The 15863-nt window shown below is 50.9% G+C and overlaps 1 protein-coding gene across 1 annotated transcript in view; it reads left to right on the top strand.

Moving 5' to 3' along the window:
- NFKBID (NFKB inhibitor delta) overlaps window positions 1-13924 on the top strand; it is a 54422-nt gene extending 40498 nt beyond the window's left edge. Inside the window, exons 10-12 of the mRNA XM_078653830.1 lie at window positions 8701-8817; window positions 12615-12779; window positions 13696-13924. Coding sequence (XP_078509956.1) covers window positions 8701-8817; window positions 12615-12779; window positions 13696-13761 — 348 coding nt within the window. The 3' untranslated portion in view covers window positions 13762-13924. The remainder of the gene's footprint in view (window positions 1-8700; window positions 8818-12614; window positions 12780-13695) is intronic.
- The last annotated feature ends 1939 nt before the right edge of the window (window positions 13925-15863 follow it).

Here is a 15863-nt window from a genome sequence, read left to right on the forward strand (position 1 = left end):
CAGCCTGCAGGCCCACATCCCGGGGGCCGGGCGGCGGCAGTAAATTCGCACCCCCATGCCTGGTTGGTCTTCCTCAGGAGTATGGACTCGGATTAGTGTGTGTGCCTACTTTTCTGTCCTCGCCTTAATGAAACCCCGAACTCCCCCCCCAACTTGCCCCTCAGTCCCCAAACCCCTTACCCCTCCCCCCCCCTCCCCTCCTCCCCCCCATCATCCGCTCAGGAGCCTCCCGTTGCGTAACTCCAATCTCAGGTACCAGGCTTTCCCCTTCATCGGTCCTATTAACACCAGATTATTGTACTGTGCTGACCCCTGCCGCGTCTAGGCCCTCCCCGTCATCCTCTATCCCACTATCCCTGAGGCCTTGTACCATCACCTCCCAGGCCGTTGCTTGTTCCAGCGCTCTCTCATTGGCTGTTCTGCGCGCCATCTGATACCTATGCGTGCTATCGCAGGCCGCCCACTTCAGGAATTCATTGTACCACCTCCTATACGTCGGGCTCGCCCTAGCCTTCCAGTGTCTGGTTATCTCGCGCTTGGCTACCATCAAACCCATATCTATGAACTTGCTCGAGAGCTTGTTTTTGGGGGTGTGTGGAAACCAATGCAGGATGCACGCCGCTGCATCAAAGTCAACCGTCCGGGCCGTCACCTCGTTCATGGATTCCCCCACGGTTCGCCAATAATCCGACAGGGCCGGGCATGACCAGAGCATATGCACCAGCTCGGCTCCATCAGCCGCGCAGCGGGGGCACCTCGCTTCAGTCGCACCAAAGTATCTCAGGATTCTCCCAGGGGTCATGTACGCCCTGTGCAGTATGTAAAAATGGATAACTTGGAAACGAGCATTCCTCGTGCTATTGCGTGCCCTCCGCACCAGCTGCGCCCACGTCGTGTCTGGGCTGGGTTTACCTAGGTCAGTTTCCCATTTGAGTTTCAGTGCATCGAGAGGCGGCAGGCGCTCGTGGAGCATTCTGTTGTATAAGCAAGATACCGCTTTCACCGTTCCCGCCGCCATCATGGTGTATTGGCACGCCATGGCCGTCTCCGGCTCCGCCAGTCCCAGTCCCCAGTGCTTCTGCATTGCTCTCGTCACAGCAGCATGAAGGAGATAGCCCCCGCGTGGGAGGTCAAAGCGTTCCTGGAGGGCCGAGTACGGGAGGAGCTCCCCGTTTTCGAAGAGGTCCCCTATCACCTGTATGCCTACCTCCTCCCACTGCTGCAGGCGGGACCAATCGCCTCCATGGGGCAATGCTGTCAGCATGCCCAGTGGCATCTCCGGGGCATAGGGGTGCTGAATCCCTGCCCGCCTCCGCGCCCTGTTCCAGCAACGCCGAAATGTATCCTGTTCAAGGGACAGATCCCGGGTGGCGAGTTTCTGTCCTAGCGCAATATAGGCTAGAATGTGTCGTGGCGTGCCCCGCTGTCGTGTATCCTCCGGGCCTCGGTAAACCCGAGCCACCTCCTGCGTGAAGAACTGCAATTGGGCAGCGAGATAATAGAGCTCATAGTCTGGGAGCGCCAAGCCGCCCTCATCTTTCGGGCGGGTGAGCGTCGCCAGCGCCACTCTACATCTGCCCGTCCCCCACAGGAATGAAGTGAGCTGGGAGCGAAGTCGGCGGAAAAAGGAGCTGGGGATCCAGATCGGAAGCGTTCGGAAGAAATATAGCAGCCTCGGGAGGGCCACCATTTTCAGCAGCGCTATCCTACCAGCAATGGATAGCGGAAGTGTGGCCCAGAACGCCATGCTGCCCTTCAGCCCCCTGACGCATCTCTCCACATTGCCCTCGAATAAAGCCGTCGCTGTGTGGTAGACGTATACTCCAAGATAGTGGAGACAAGTCGGCTCCCAACGAAGTAGCGGCTTGTGTTCTGGGCGGACCACGTCCTCCCTCAGTGGGAAGAGGCTCGTCTTCGCCCAGTTAACTCTGAGGCCCGAGAGGTCTCCAAAACGCCCTAGCAGCTCCTCCGCCCCCGCAAGCTCAGTCGCGTCGTTGTCCAGGAACAGCAGGAGATCATCGGCGTACAGCGAGATAAACTGTCGCCCGTCATCAGTTTGCACACCTGCGAAGTATCGCCCCCTACGGGCTTCCATAGCCAGCGGTTCGATCGCTAAAGCGAACAGTAACGGGGACAGAGAGCAACCCTGCCGGGTGCCCCTCTCCACTGGGTATTGGTGGGACACCAGGGATCCAACCCGCACTCTCGCTACGGCCGCCGTGTAAAGCACTTGCGTCCACCGGATATATCCTGCGCCCAGCCCGAATCGCGCCATAACTGCATAGAGATAATCCCACTCCAGGCTATCGAATGCTTTTTCGATATCGACCGAGAGGGCAAGTGGAGTTCCATTCCCCTCCCGCAGGTCTTCCATGTGTCGGATAAGCCGTCTAATGTTCAGCGTCGTGTTCCGGGTAGGGATAAAGCCGTTCTGGTCCTCGTGGACCAGGGCGGTCATGTGCGGTAGGAGTCTCGATGCCAGTATTGAGCTCAAGATTTTATAGTCGGCCGTGAGCATCGAGAGCGGCCTATAGGAGGCCGGACTACTACCTTCCCTGCCAGGTTTCAGTAGCGGGATGACTATCGCTTCCCGCATCGATGGGGGGAGGCGACCCGCGGTCCTTGCCTCTTTGTACACAGCCAGAAGCCGCGGCGCTAAGGCGTCAACATATTTGCCATAAAACTCGATGGGCAGGCCATCTATACCCGGCGTCTTATTACGGGCCATGGACTTAATAGCTGTTCGGATTTCCCTTAATTCGATGTCCCTTCCCAAGTCCGTCGCTTGCTCGTCTTCCAGGCGCGGTAGGGTAAGGTCATCCAGGAAAGCCTCCGCCTCCATTTCCCGGTCGCCCGGGGTGCTACTATAGAGCGTCTCATAGTATCGCTGAAAGCCGTCCACTATGGCCGACTGGGTGTAGGACATATTACCCCCCTCCCCGGCAAGTTGCAAGATAGGGGCGCAGCGTTTCGTGGGGTTGGAGAGCCATGCCAGCAGAGTGCCCGATCGGTCGCCTTCTACATGAGATCTCAGCATGTATGCTCGGTAATCGTAAGCCCGTAGTCTCTCCACCTCAGCCGCTACCGCCTCCCTGGCCGAGCTCACCGTGTCCTGCAGCTCCGGCCTGCCTGGTCGGTCCCTCTCCGCTGCCCTCAGCGTGGCGTCTGCCCTCTCTAGGTCGGTCAGCAACACCCGCCTCGTGCCTACGAACTGTGTGATGCATTGCCCTCTCATCACCACTTTGAAGGCGTCCCATTCCACCGCTCTAGAGCCCGTGGAGCCCTCGTTATTGGCGAAGTATTGTGCCAACCCCTCTTCCAGGGCCGCTCCGAATATCGGGTCCTCCAAAGTCTCCGGCCGGAGCCTCCAGATTGGTACCCTAGGTTTTTCCGTCATCCAGTCTAAATGGATCAGGAGCGGATTGTGGTCCGAGACCGTTCTCGTCAGGTATTCCGACCAGGTAACCTGCGTCAGCACGTCTCGTGTGCACAATATCGCATCCAGCCTAACGTGGAGTTCGTGTACCCCGGAGTAAAACGAGTAATCTCGGTCTGCTGAGTGCTGCGCCCTCCATGCATCGGTCAACCCCCAGCTCTCTTGCCATTCATGTCTACCCTTAGCTATACGGTACACCGGGGAATCTCTCAGGGGAGGGTGGGACCTATCCAGTCGTACATCCGCCACGGAGTTAAAGTCCCCTCCCATGAGTATCGGACCCACCAGGAAGTGCGCCAGTGTCCCCGACAAGCTCGCATAAAAGGCTAATTGGTCTACGTTCGGGGCATATACGCTGCATAGGACTATAGCTTTACCCCGCAACTTGCCCTCCACTACCACAAACCTCCCCTCCGGATCTATCAGCTGTCTAGTCATTTGAAAAGGCGTCCCCGCCCTCACCCAGATCAGAGCGCCCCTTGCGTAGGCCGAGTAAGAGGTGTGGAAAACCTGCCCTCGCCATCTCCTCTGTAGTGCCACCCCTTCCTGCTTCGTGATGTGTGTCTCCTGTAGGAGCGCTATGTGTATCCCTCTCCTCTGTAGGTAGGCGTGCACTGTATGCCTGCGCTGCATTGTGTGGAGTCCCCTCACGTTCCAGGTCATGCATTTCAAAACATTCGAGTTAGCCATTGTCCCATGAGTCACGGTTCTCCTCCCCCTCCCTGGTCACACTCCCGCGGATGATGGTCCCTCCCCGTCCCAAAACAGAACCTCCCAACTGGTCAGCCCTCAAGAAAATCAAAATCAGCGTCTGCAGAATCCCCCCATCACCAAACCCCAACTGTGGTGCTCCCCCTCCCCCCAGAACAGGCCCCAATATCAAGATACTAGACCCCATCCAAACACCCTGAACTCAGAACCCCCAGGTATTTAGTTCACAGCCGAAGCTGCAATCGCCTTAAGGGCGTGCGGAGCGAGGCCTCGCCCAAGAGGGGGCTGCGTGACCCAGGCCCGCCGCCATCCCCCCACTACGGAGAACAGCGCGTAATCGGTCACCCAGCGCCCGCGCCTGGAACTAACCCCCCCGCTAAGCAGGCGGACCTCCCATAAGGCCCAGTCCCCTTACCCAACAGGTCCAAATCAAATGTTCAGGATTTCTTCTGCCGTTTGCGGCGTCACCACCGGATCCTTGGCATCATGGAGCCCCGACAGGTCCGACTCCGAGCCCGAAGCCGATATGATCGTCTCCGTGTCCGTGCCTCGTGTGGATTGAGAGTCACCCCCATTTCCAATGGTAATCACCGCTTGCAGCGCAGCTTTGCGCTCGGCTTCCGTTTGTGAAGCGGTCGGTTTCCCGGCTCCGCGGCGTCGCTTGCGCAGTCTCTGCGATTGGCGCGGCCCCGCCGGTGCTCTTTCCCGTTCCTTTGCCTTCTCCTCCCGGACCTTGGCGCCATCCGTACCCGCTTTGTAGGACTCCCACCAGTCCCAAGCGTCTGCGGCCAGGTTGAAGAACATTGTTTTGTCGTCCACCACAATTCGGAGTCTGGCAGGGAACAGCAACGAGTAGTGGATACCTTCTGTGCGCAGCTCTTTCTTGATCGACAGGAAGGAGGCCCGCTGCTTCTGCGTTTCGAACGTGAAGTCAGGGAACAGCGTAACCCTACTGTTCGCGATTTGGAACGGGCCATCGTCTCGGGCCCTCTGTAGCAGCAGGTCCCTGTCCCTGTAGTGTAGCAGTTTAGCCACGATAGGTCTCGGTGGGAGGCCTGGTTTAGGTGGCCCGGACGGGACCCGATGAGCCCTTTCTAGGGTAAAGAAGGGCGACAAGCCCTCAGGCGCCACCACAGTCCTTAGCCAGTTGTCGCAGTAGGCCAGTAGGTCCGTCCCCCCTTCGCTCTCCGGCACACCTACGATTCGCACGTTACTGCGACGGCTTCTGTTCTCCGCGTCCTCTGCACGACGTTCTAATACCTGAATCCGGTCCAGAGCCTCCGTGAGTTTCCCCTCAAGTGTCTTGTGGGCCGGTGCTAGTATCTTCAGGGCCCCCTCAGTCTCCGCCACTCTGTCTTTCAATTTGTCGTGGTCGGCTCGGAGCAGGCCGAGCCCCGACGCCACCTGCGCAATGTCGTCATGCAGCGCCTCTCTCGTTGCTGTGATGGCCTCCAGGATCCGATCCTGCAGCCTCTGCAGGTCCGTGGGCTCCCCCCCGTCTCCTTCCGCCGCTCCCGAAGCCGTCGCCTCCTCTTGCTTGCCTCTAGGCTTCCCCATAATGGCCCACGCGTGGTCTCGGGGCCCGGTGCAGCACCCACTCGTCTCACTGCTCCGCTAGCGTGGCGCGAGCACTCACAAAGCCGGGCCACCCTCCTTGATTAGGCCTCCAGCGTTGGCAGCCAGTGTCGCCGGGCAGGGGACAGCCTCCAGGGGGCACAAGCGTGGGGCTCCAGGCCGTGAGTGGCGCGGCTCCAATTGCGCAGCGCCGCCACGGGCAGGTCCCCCTCCAGCCGTCGTCCGCTACTGTTCGGGGCCCAAGGTTCACCAGCTCTCGTGGCCCTCCAGCAGGCAGCCCCAAGCACTCTCTGGCGTGCTTGCCTCCCTCGCGGTCAAACAGGGCGCCCCTGGACTTTGGGCTCCCTCTCTCTCAACCCCCCCTCCGTGTCGCTCCGATTTGCGGCTCACCTCACAGTCCAGGGGGGGGGGGGGGGGAGCATGCAGGTTTCCTCCGGTGCGCCGGGCCCCCGCCGCAGCCGTCAGGCCTCAGGATGTCCTCAGCGCGCAGCGCTCTCCCCGCAGCCTCCCGGGCCGCTCGGTCGCGGCCGCTCCGCTGCTCCTCGGCTCCCCCAGGAGGGAGCTCCTCAGGGCCCCCGGGGGGGGGGGGGGGGGGGGGGGGAAAGGGGCGCCTCCTCTCCGGTTTCGGACCTCGGCGGGTCCCGGCCGTGTCCCCAGGTGTCGGCCCACAGATTAGGCAGCCGGGCTGCTCGGGTCCGTTACTGCGGACGCCATTTTGGGCGTTCTTTCGGCTTGGCCCCGGCGGCTCTGCAGTGTGGCGGAGGTCGGACCTCGCGGCGGCCCCTCGAGCGTCCGCTGTTGCACCAGTGACGCCCACGCTCGGCCCGATGAGTTCCAGGCACAGCGCCGGGCTCTCCGCAGCAGCAGGCAGGATAAGTTTGGGGAATAGGCGCGGAGCTCCGGGCTCACGCCGCCATCACCCTCAGCGTGCAAGCCACGCCCCCCTGGTTAATGCTACTGATGACATCAGAAGCCTCTTCGACCATGGGAGAGACATCAGCCCTGATCCTCCTCGCCCTTTCAGCATCGTTCGACACCATATCCCATCCCACACTTATTAAGAAACTCTGCCACTTCAGGATCCTGGAAGATGCTCTTCAATTGATCAGATCCTTTCTCAAAGGGCAAACCCAGAGAACCTGCTTCCCTTCATGTCAGAACCCAAGAGCATCTTCTGCGGCGTCCCACAATGTTCATCCCTCAGCCCCACCCTGTTCAACACCTGCATGACGCTCCTTGCTGACATCGTCAGAGCCCATGGTCTCAATCGCATTTCCTATGAAGACAACACACAGTTCATTTTCTCGCTCTCAGAAGACCCATCCACCACTAGGACCAACTTCCACAACTGCATGAGGAACGTCGCCGACTGAATGAAGACCAACTGCCGGAAGCTCAAAATAGACAAGCCTGAAGTGCTAATCTTTGATAACAACGCCTCCCTGTGGAACTCGGACCCACACCGACAGACCACTCCCGCAACCTTGGCATCATCCTGCACAACAAACTCACCATAAAACGCCTACCTCCACACCCTTTACTTGATCCAAAGAATCTTCAGATAGTTCCCCATCAACACCTGGAAAACCGTCACCCAGGCCCTAGTCACGACTACAGCAGCTCTCTCAACGCAGGACTCACCACCCAACTCCTGAAAAGACTCCAGGTGGTACAACGCTCAGCTGCCAGACTCATCCTCACCCTCCACAAATGTACCCATATCACCCCCACCTCAGGAACCTCCACTGGCTCCCCACCCAGGAAAGATGGCAATTCAAGATGCTGATACACACCTACAAGGCTCTTCATGAACAAAGACCAGCATACATCATCCACCACTTGAACTACCGCCAACCCTCCAGACAACTGCACTCGCTTCCCTTGCCCTCACTCACACTCCCCGCATCTGCCGAAGCTACAACAGAGGTCACTCCTTCTCCTACTCACAGCCACGCCCTGAAATGACCTCCCCTTCCACCTCCAAAAAGCTTTCTCTCTCACGAAATTCATAAAGGGACTCAAGACCTGGCTCTTCAACTGATGGCAGCGCTGGTATACCCTCATGGGTGATTAGCCGTGCGTTACAAATCCAGATTGATTGATCGATTGATAATATATTCAAATGCACTGCCTATGTACTTTGATCATGATAGAAGCCTTGTGATTATTACTGATGTTTAAAACAAATTATATATATGTTTATGGCACTGTCCTTTTTAGAGTACTGATTTTTATTCTGCTGATATTAGATTTACTCTCTGGCTTTAACACAATAGGAGTAAACTATTTCCAGGGATAATTGTCCATGGATATGCAGATGGTGACAAGAGGGAGAAAAATACAAGGAAAGACTGTAAAATTGAAGCAAAGTGAAACTTGCAAAGTTACAACATACAAAGATACAATACAGTATAATTTAAGGTGCATTAAGCAATATAACACACACAAACATCTAGCAGCTCCCACCCACTGCCTCCCACATTAGGGACACCATCAGAGTATCAAAGCTCGCCCACCTATAACTTAAACTAGTGTGTTCTGTTACAAGTTACAAGTCCTTGTAGATCTGGGAATGCATCAAACCCCAGGGGAGTTGCGTGGGAACACCCACCACAAAGCCTTTGGAACACCTCCCTTTCGCAGAGTAAGGCGATGCAGTGATTTGCGCTCCGTTGCCTTATGCAAGGATTCATAAATCTGACTCATAGCCTTGCATCACGCTTGTACCACTTTGCGTGGTGCAAACGTGACACAAGGCTCTCATAAATCTGTCCACCAAATTCCTTTTGTCTCTTGCCAACTGCCTCTAGCTCTTCTAAGACCAGGCTTTCAGTCATATCAGTTCAGCCTCTTTAGTTCGCCTAGCGAGTACCCCGAAGAAGACGAGAGTCACATACTGAGAGGATGGCCGTGCAAAGGTTGTAGGCAACCCTGATACAACTGTCTTTAAATGTATAATTTCCTTATCCTTGGTCTAGGACATGAAGAGCAACAAGACAGTGCTTCATTTTGCCATCCAAGATGGAAACCTGCCAATGGTCACATACTTCCTGGAGCTGCCCAAACAGGACCAGCACACTTTTGTGAACATGAAGGTGAGCCTTTCAGGGTGGAATGAAGCAAGATGAATTGACTGGCATGCGACAGACTTTGCCCCAATACTACCTGCCCTTTAGAGAACCTGCCTTTGGCACATTTCTATATTTTCGTATAGTGTAACTTATATCTGCAAATATGATTTTCCTTCCTTTGTTCTCCGCTCCCCGATGAGGTACCCAGACCATGTACATCTCTGGCTCCCCATATTCACTGGTAACCAGTATTCCACTTAGCTGCTCAGAGAGATGCTGGCCCTTCTCCCCATAAACCCTTTCCTACACGCAAGTGCTATGTCATCAGAGTGCTGCTTACCGTGACTTGATACTAGTTCAGATACCAAACTAAAGTCAGGGGGCAGGGGCAGCTCTATTCCCTGGCACACTCTTATCCTGGCCTGCCACATGCATGTGGCACATTATGAAGGTGGCATTTGACTTTAGTAGCACATGCCTAAAGAGAAGCAAGGATGACTTAGCAAGTTATTGACCAGACATAGAAAGTACGCCCCTTTGTGATTTAAAACCCTGCATTTTGCAAAATCACAGGGTTTGGGTTTCTACACTGGCTTTTTACAATGTCCAATAGCTCCTTTATGAGAAATAGGAGGGGTACATGAAGGGGGCGTTTCTTCCTATTTACTGGTCAGAAAGCTATGTATCAGTTATTCGTCAGTGCAATTCCCCAATCGAGTGGTAAAACATTGTCCAGGAATCAGGAGATTCTCTGTTACTTCCCAACCAGACATTAAGTCTGTGACTACTGCGGTCTTATTTCTTCCAAATAACTACAGAAGCACAGTCTCCAACTGCGACCTCTGGAACGAAGGTAGAGGTAAATGAAAAACGAGCATTGGCATAGCCAACACTTCTTGCCTTATAAGTATTTAGCCATGCAGCACATTATCCTAGATGCTACAACATCTACTGTTACTTCACGTGCCACTGGTATGACAATATAATACTGTGCACCTATCATTGTCTACATTAGTGCAGAACAGTGGCCAGGTGTGTGGCTATCTGTGTTGCTGCAGGTGCTGTGGCACAGAGTTCCAGTACAATAAGGGGCCAATTGCACCATAGTTATTGGTGATTTTACTAGACAACATGTTTATTCAAGTGGCCCATTTTGCATGCCTCCACTAGGGCCTATGGGATCCTTGGTACTCCACTCTAACTCTCATTGGCTATACTAACTAAGCACTGCAGTGCTGTAACTACCCTAAACCACATTCGGCAAGTAAAGTGGATGCAACTCAAACACAATGAACATTGAAAAGCGTCACATCAACCCTCATTCAATGTAACAAAATATGCAGGTCTGGTTAAGAACGGCAGTGAGCTGCAGACACAGAAACCAAGGCGTTCTCTCATGCTGCGTTCTTCACTCAGAGCTGCTGCTTTCAGAACGTGATGGTTTCCACAAAGGACTCATGATTAAACACAACAGACGTGGACCTCAGATTGTGCCAAACAGTTCAGAAACAGAACACTGACTGGTAGAGAAGACTGAGATTTGAGTGTGTCGACAAAACAGCGCTTTGTTTGCTAGAGACCGGCGAGGAAAACAGTTGGGACGTGTGCTTCTACGACAGACAAAAGTCAAGGAAAAAGCATTTCCTTTGTTTACTCTTTGAAAGACCCCCTTTTATGCCTGCATTTTACTTACTTGACAGACCAACTGAATCAAAACGAGTGCTTCATGCGGCAGGGATGATGCAAGAGATTGCTTTTGTATGTGTCGGGGTGCGGGGAGTGTACTCCAAGCAAAGGCGTTGCATCACAAACTCATTATCATGCAATCGCCTGATATAATCTAGGGATAGACAGGTGATATAATCTAACCCAAGGGCAAATTAATGAATATTGTGAGCAGACTATCATGCTGAAGGCCAAGCAAGGGTGAAGCCTCCTCACACTCCGTCTTCCTTACCACAGCGACCTCGCGCTGAATATGCATCAGTCCGGCTTCGCAGGCACCCAGGTAATTTCTTACACAGGAGAGTTTCATGTTTGAATGAAATAATATAATAAAAAGCAAGCAGGCATATGGACAGAAATCACATTGTACTGAAATATAGGCACCACAAAATGTGTTGACAAATTAAGAAAGTGAATCGCCAAAGAACTGTGATGTAGAACTGGCACGTGTCTACAGGCTCAGAGCAGCAATGATGGCTACATCAAGATATGCAATCCAAATAATGAGACAGCACTTATCTAATAACTGGAAAGGTAGGCTCATTTGAAGCTGTTGTTGTCAAACTTACATATACCTTTGAGAAAATGTGTTTGGCTTCTTGGGGGCCTAAAATGTCTGAAATGACACATGCTCTTTCGCAGAAGTAAAAGCTCAAAGGCCGTAAAGGCTTTAACTCAAAGGAGAGAGCAGCGAGAAAGGAGATATGCAGGGGCTTGGCTAAATATTTAGACAGAGATAAAGGACAAGCAAAACCAGCATAGCTCAAGCAACAAAGAGGTAGTGGGTTTGGGGATTTTCAAGCAAAACTAGGAAATCCTCTAACTTTGAAGTCAGAGAAAGAAAATAAAGACACATACGAAAACAGTGTCTGATATGAACTTAAAGACACGTAGAAAGTAGCTGCCCTGCTTCCGCTTGGAACAGCTTAACAAGCTGGTGTTGTTTTCACATTCATAAAGGGTTCACAGAGTGTTCAGTAACTCTGTGTACCCCCTTGTCTGATTCCACCCCCCACACCTCGAAACCGTACTGTTAGTCAGCCCAGGGGGCAGAATGACTGCTGCACGCTGAGTGTGCGACAGCCTTCGACCTCTGCTAGGGTGCTAATCAATACCAAAAACATACACACTTGAGGGAAGTGCTCGGTTAAAAGGAAGCTCGGTGGCCATGAGTGGGAAATGCTCATCCGGAATGTAAAATAAAAGTTCCTGAGCCCGGAAATAAGATAGAACATGCGGAATAATTTAAGTACTAGATCGCTGCTCCAGGGGAGTGGAAACCAATGAAAAGGTGGGACTAAAAGTACAGATTGCCACTTGGAAGCTAGGCATTTTAGACAACACAGAACTGAACGAATGAAAAGCAACGGGTGGGGTCTAAACCCACAAACTTAATACAGCATGTCTTGAATACAGTGCATGCACACTGCTTAGGCTCGACCTAATTAGTAAAGCATTTTGCAGTTTCTTTCTTTTAGACAAGTATCTGGAAATAGCAGCAAGTCATGCAAAATCTGTGGGTATGTGCTTTTGGTAGGCAGTGGAACAGGAGGTCAGATTTGTTTCTCCCAGTGGTAAAGCTAGATGTAGAGTTCCTAGATTCAGGTCATAGAAAATGTAACTGTCAATTCTGAAGTATTTGTTCTGCATCTCAAGGTATTTTCTGGTTTCTTTGCCTCTCTTATTCTCCTGGCTACGTGTCTCTCAACCACACCTAGTCTTTCTCTCTCTGTGGTTCTTTTTTTCATTTTATCTTCCTCATCTAAAGTTCTGAATTTTTACTCTAATTGTATCCACGGTGGGTCTTAGTGTCCCTATTCTTACGTCTCCATCTTGTTTCCATTGTGCATCATTTTAGATCCATCTTTATCTGTTTCTCCTCTTTTCTCTACCTAAATCTCTTATCCACCCTCTTTTCTTTAGGTCTTAGAGCATTACTCTGTTTCTTCTCATGTGCAGGCATCTCTAGCTTTCTTCTGAAGCTTTGAGGTCGTCTCTCGTTCTCAGGCGCCGTCACTTTTCCCAGTCCCTCCCTTCCCACTATGCTTGGTGCTCTGTCACCTCACATGACACATTGTCTTGTATTTTTTGGGCAGGCTCATGGTAACACTGCTCTGCACATGGCAGCGGGCCTGAACGGCCACATCTTTCAGGAGGAGATGATCAGGCTACTACTGGAGCATGGAGCTGATGCCAGTATCCGGAACCTAGAGAATGAACAACCCATTCATTTACTTCCACCTGGAGCAGCCACAGAGCAGGTAATCCGAGAAAACAATCTGAGAAGCAATGTCTCTCTCACTCTCTCTCTCCTTCTCTCGCCATAACTTCAGAACCCATGGCAACTGGTCAAATCTCTCATACTGACCCCAATGGAACTATGGTAGTTAATCCTTATAAGTTGTGCATGTATCCAAAATGTGTAGGTTATGTAGTTTGTAAATTCAGAGAGAAACAAAAAAAATAAACAAAGAAATTGAAAACAATTTCCAAAAACCAAAATTCTCTGCAACATTGTGTGCAAAAATAACAGCAATAAAAGTTGGTCACAAATAGTAGACACAACATTGCTAGAAAAAAAGATTAAAATGTGTGCCCCCTTAGGAAATCGCAGTCCGTGAACATAGTTGTAATACTGAAGCAGCAAAAAAAATGTGAGGCAAAAAAGAAAGAGGGAGGAAGGGAAGGGAAGGGTTTAAGAGGAGAAATGAGGTTACATGGGGGCTCCCATAAAAAAACGTGGAAAAAAGAAGAACATGGATCAGTTATAACATAATTTAATTTTAAAGCTGGATACACAAGGGTGGTTGGGGTGGTGTTTTGCCCCAATAAAAAAGGGCGGAACAGGAGGAGGGTAGGGGAAAGAATCTGGACCCCTGTCTTTGGCCTCAGCACAGGGATGTATTCTTCAGTGCTGAATATCCTACTCTACTCCTGTAGTGGAACAAACAAAGGGCTTCTATTTCCATTCCGGTTAGACTTATCCCCATCCCTTCCTATCTTGCACATTTTGAGATGGCTCATCCAATGATGGTTTTAGCGCTCAGTGTCCATCTCCTGAGGATGAGCAGTATATTATCTCCAGAGTCAAATTTACCCTTTTCCAAAGCTTCACTCTTGCTGTGCATTATAATGTCATTATAATTATAATTAATCTCTTGTTGTATCTTTTGGCAGATCAGACACATGTTAAAGAGAAGCCGTGCGATGTCATCATCTCGACACCGGTCTGTGTCCTTATAGGAACGCCCCAGACCTGGACTATTTTTCTAGTCCCAGCCCAGCCTTCCTGCGGTTGGAAGGATATTGTTGTATCTCCTTGGAAGGAGCTGAATGTTAGTTTGCACTGTTTATCACATCTGTATTTTCCAGATTCATCGTAGGAGCAACATATTGCATTGTCATCTGTGACCTCCTTCTGCTTGTTTGAATCAAATGAGCTTGGATGTGCGAGAGGAACCGAAAGGACAACAGCTCAGTCTGGGAATAGACATCCGTATGCAACCCTCAACCACCACCAATGGGGCAGCAGAACATGCATTCTATGACAAAGTCTGCAAAAGTATTTATATTAAATACTTCTTACTGGGCCCGTATTATAATATCATATACTGAAAAGACAATATATGTAACAGACTAGACCTTTAGAATATGCCCATCTCTACGCTCACAGTTAGGGCCTGATTATGACTTTGGCGGTCGGGTTTGTCCATCACAAACTTGACAGATATCCCATCCGGCGTATTATGAGTTCCATTATATCAAATAGAATTTAATGGAACTCGTAATACGGCGGACGGGATATCCGTCATGTTTGTGATGGAGTAACCTGTCCGCCAAACTCATAATCAGGCCCTTAGTGTAATAAGTGAGCAGGAGTCTGCTCCTGTCTCTAGTAAGACAGATAGAGATACATAATATATCAAGGAAACAGAAATAGGACTAACGTGGCATGTCTCAGCAACGCCTTAGGTCAGTCAAAAAGAAACTCCCCAGCCGCTTATATCCAAAGAACTTACTCCTGACCATCTCCCAAGCTGAGCTTTTGTCCTCTTGACTCCCTTGCACACTGCAAAGATATGATTTCTGTGAAATCGCCTCATCCTTGCGACATGTGATCATTTCTGTGAAATGTTTGCCTGCACCATTTTTTAACATGCCTCAGGATAACAAGGGAGTAGGCTGGTTCTGTTCTCTTTCATCAGTGTGGGATTGTGTGAATATCAGCTTGGTTACTGATTTGTGATCAGCCTGGGATTGTTTTGATTCAGGCGTTGTGATGTTCATGATTCGGGTGAAACCAACAAGGGCAGTTTGACGTGGGTGCATCAACAAGCACAACTGTTTCAATTCATCTTTCACCCCACTGACAATCTACAGCTGTTCTTTTGCAAAGTGTCCACTCCCAATTTGTATATGTGTTGAGATGACCACGTTGGGGTGACCTTGTTGATTGTACCAACATTAAATCCTATTTGATCCATCCTTTCCTACCCAGCCTTTCCTCCTACCTGTCTTTCAGTTTCACACTCTTTACCTCAATCTATTTCCTATTTTACTGATTCTACTTGTCTTACATGTTGCATTTCTCTTACACTACATATGTAGTCTTTTTCTTCACATTTCATCACCCACCTCTTTAAGCACATTCTGTTCTCTCTGGTCATAGTTTTGGTATAAACCTCTATATCAATCTCTGCATTTCCATCCCCCTACATAGTGAATGTACATATAATTGTTAGTTTAAAAGTTCTACCAATCAAAGTCAAGGATTACCACCAACATGACCACCTCAGGTAGAACAGGCCACAGGAAATTAAATGTGCCTTCATGAGGAGATTTTATTTGGCACCCCTGTGTTGTAAGGTGGGACTCTGTGTGTGAGGTATATGTGGCACCAAGGCTAATTAATAGCCTCCCTTTATGTACATGTAGATGTTGGCTATGATTCAAGTATTGCACAGCAATATGCAACCAAATCGCTGTATGCTGGTACAACGCAATGTTTTCATCTCATTCTTCCTCTTGAAAACCTTTTGTTTGAGGCCTATCAGTTCACTTGTTTTAAATGAATGGTAAAATTCCCGCCTCACCGTGCTCTGCAGCCTTCCTGTTAGATTGCAGTTTCTCTCCCATCATCCCCCTTATTGTGCAACATCCTTATCAAACTCCTGCCTCACTCTACGCTGCATCCTTCCTGTTAGATTGCAGTTTCTCTTCCATCACTCTCCTTATTGTGCAACAGTCTCCTCCAAACTCCTGCCTCACTCTGCACTACAGCCTTACTGTTAGATTGTAGTTTCTCTCCCATCACCCGCCTTATTGGGAAACGTACTCCTCCAAAT

Source organism: Lissotriton helveticus, chromosome 7 (genome assembly GCF_964261635.1).
Source record: "Lissotriton helveticus chromosome 7, aLisHel1.1, whole genome shotgun sequence".
NCBI classification, from domain to species: Eukaryota; Metazoa; Chordata; class Amphibia; order Caudata; family Salamandridae; genus Lissotriton; species Lissotriton helveticus.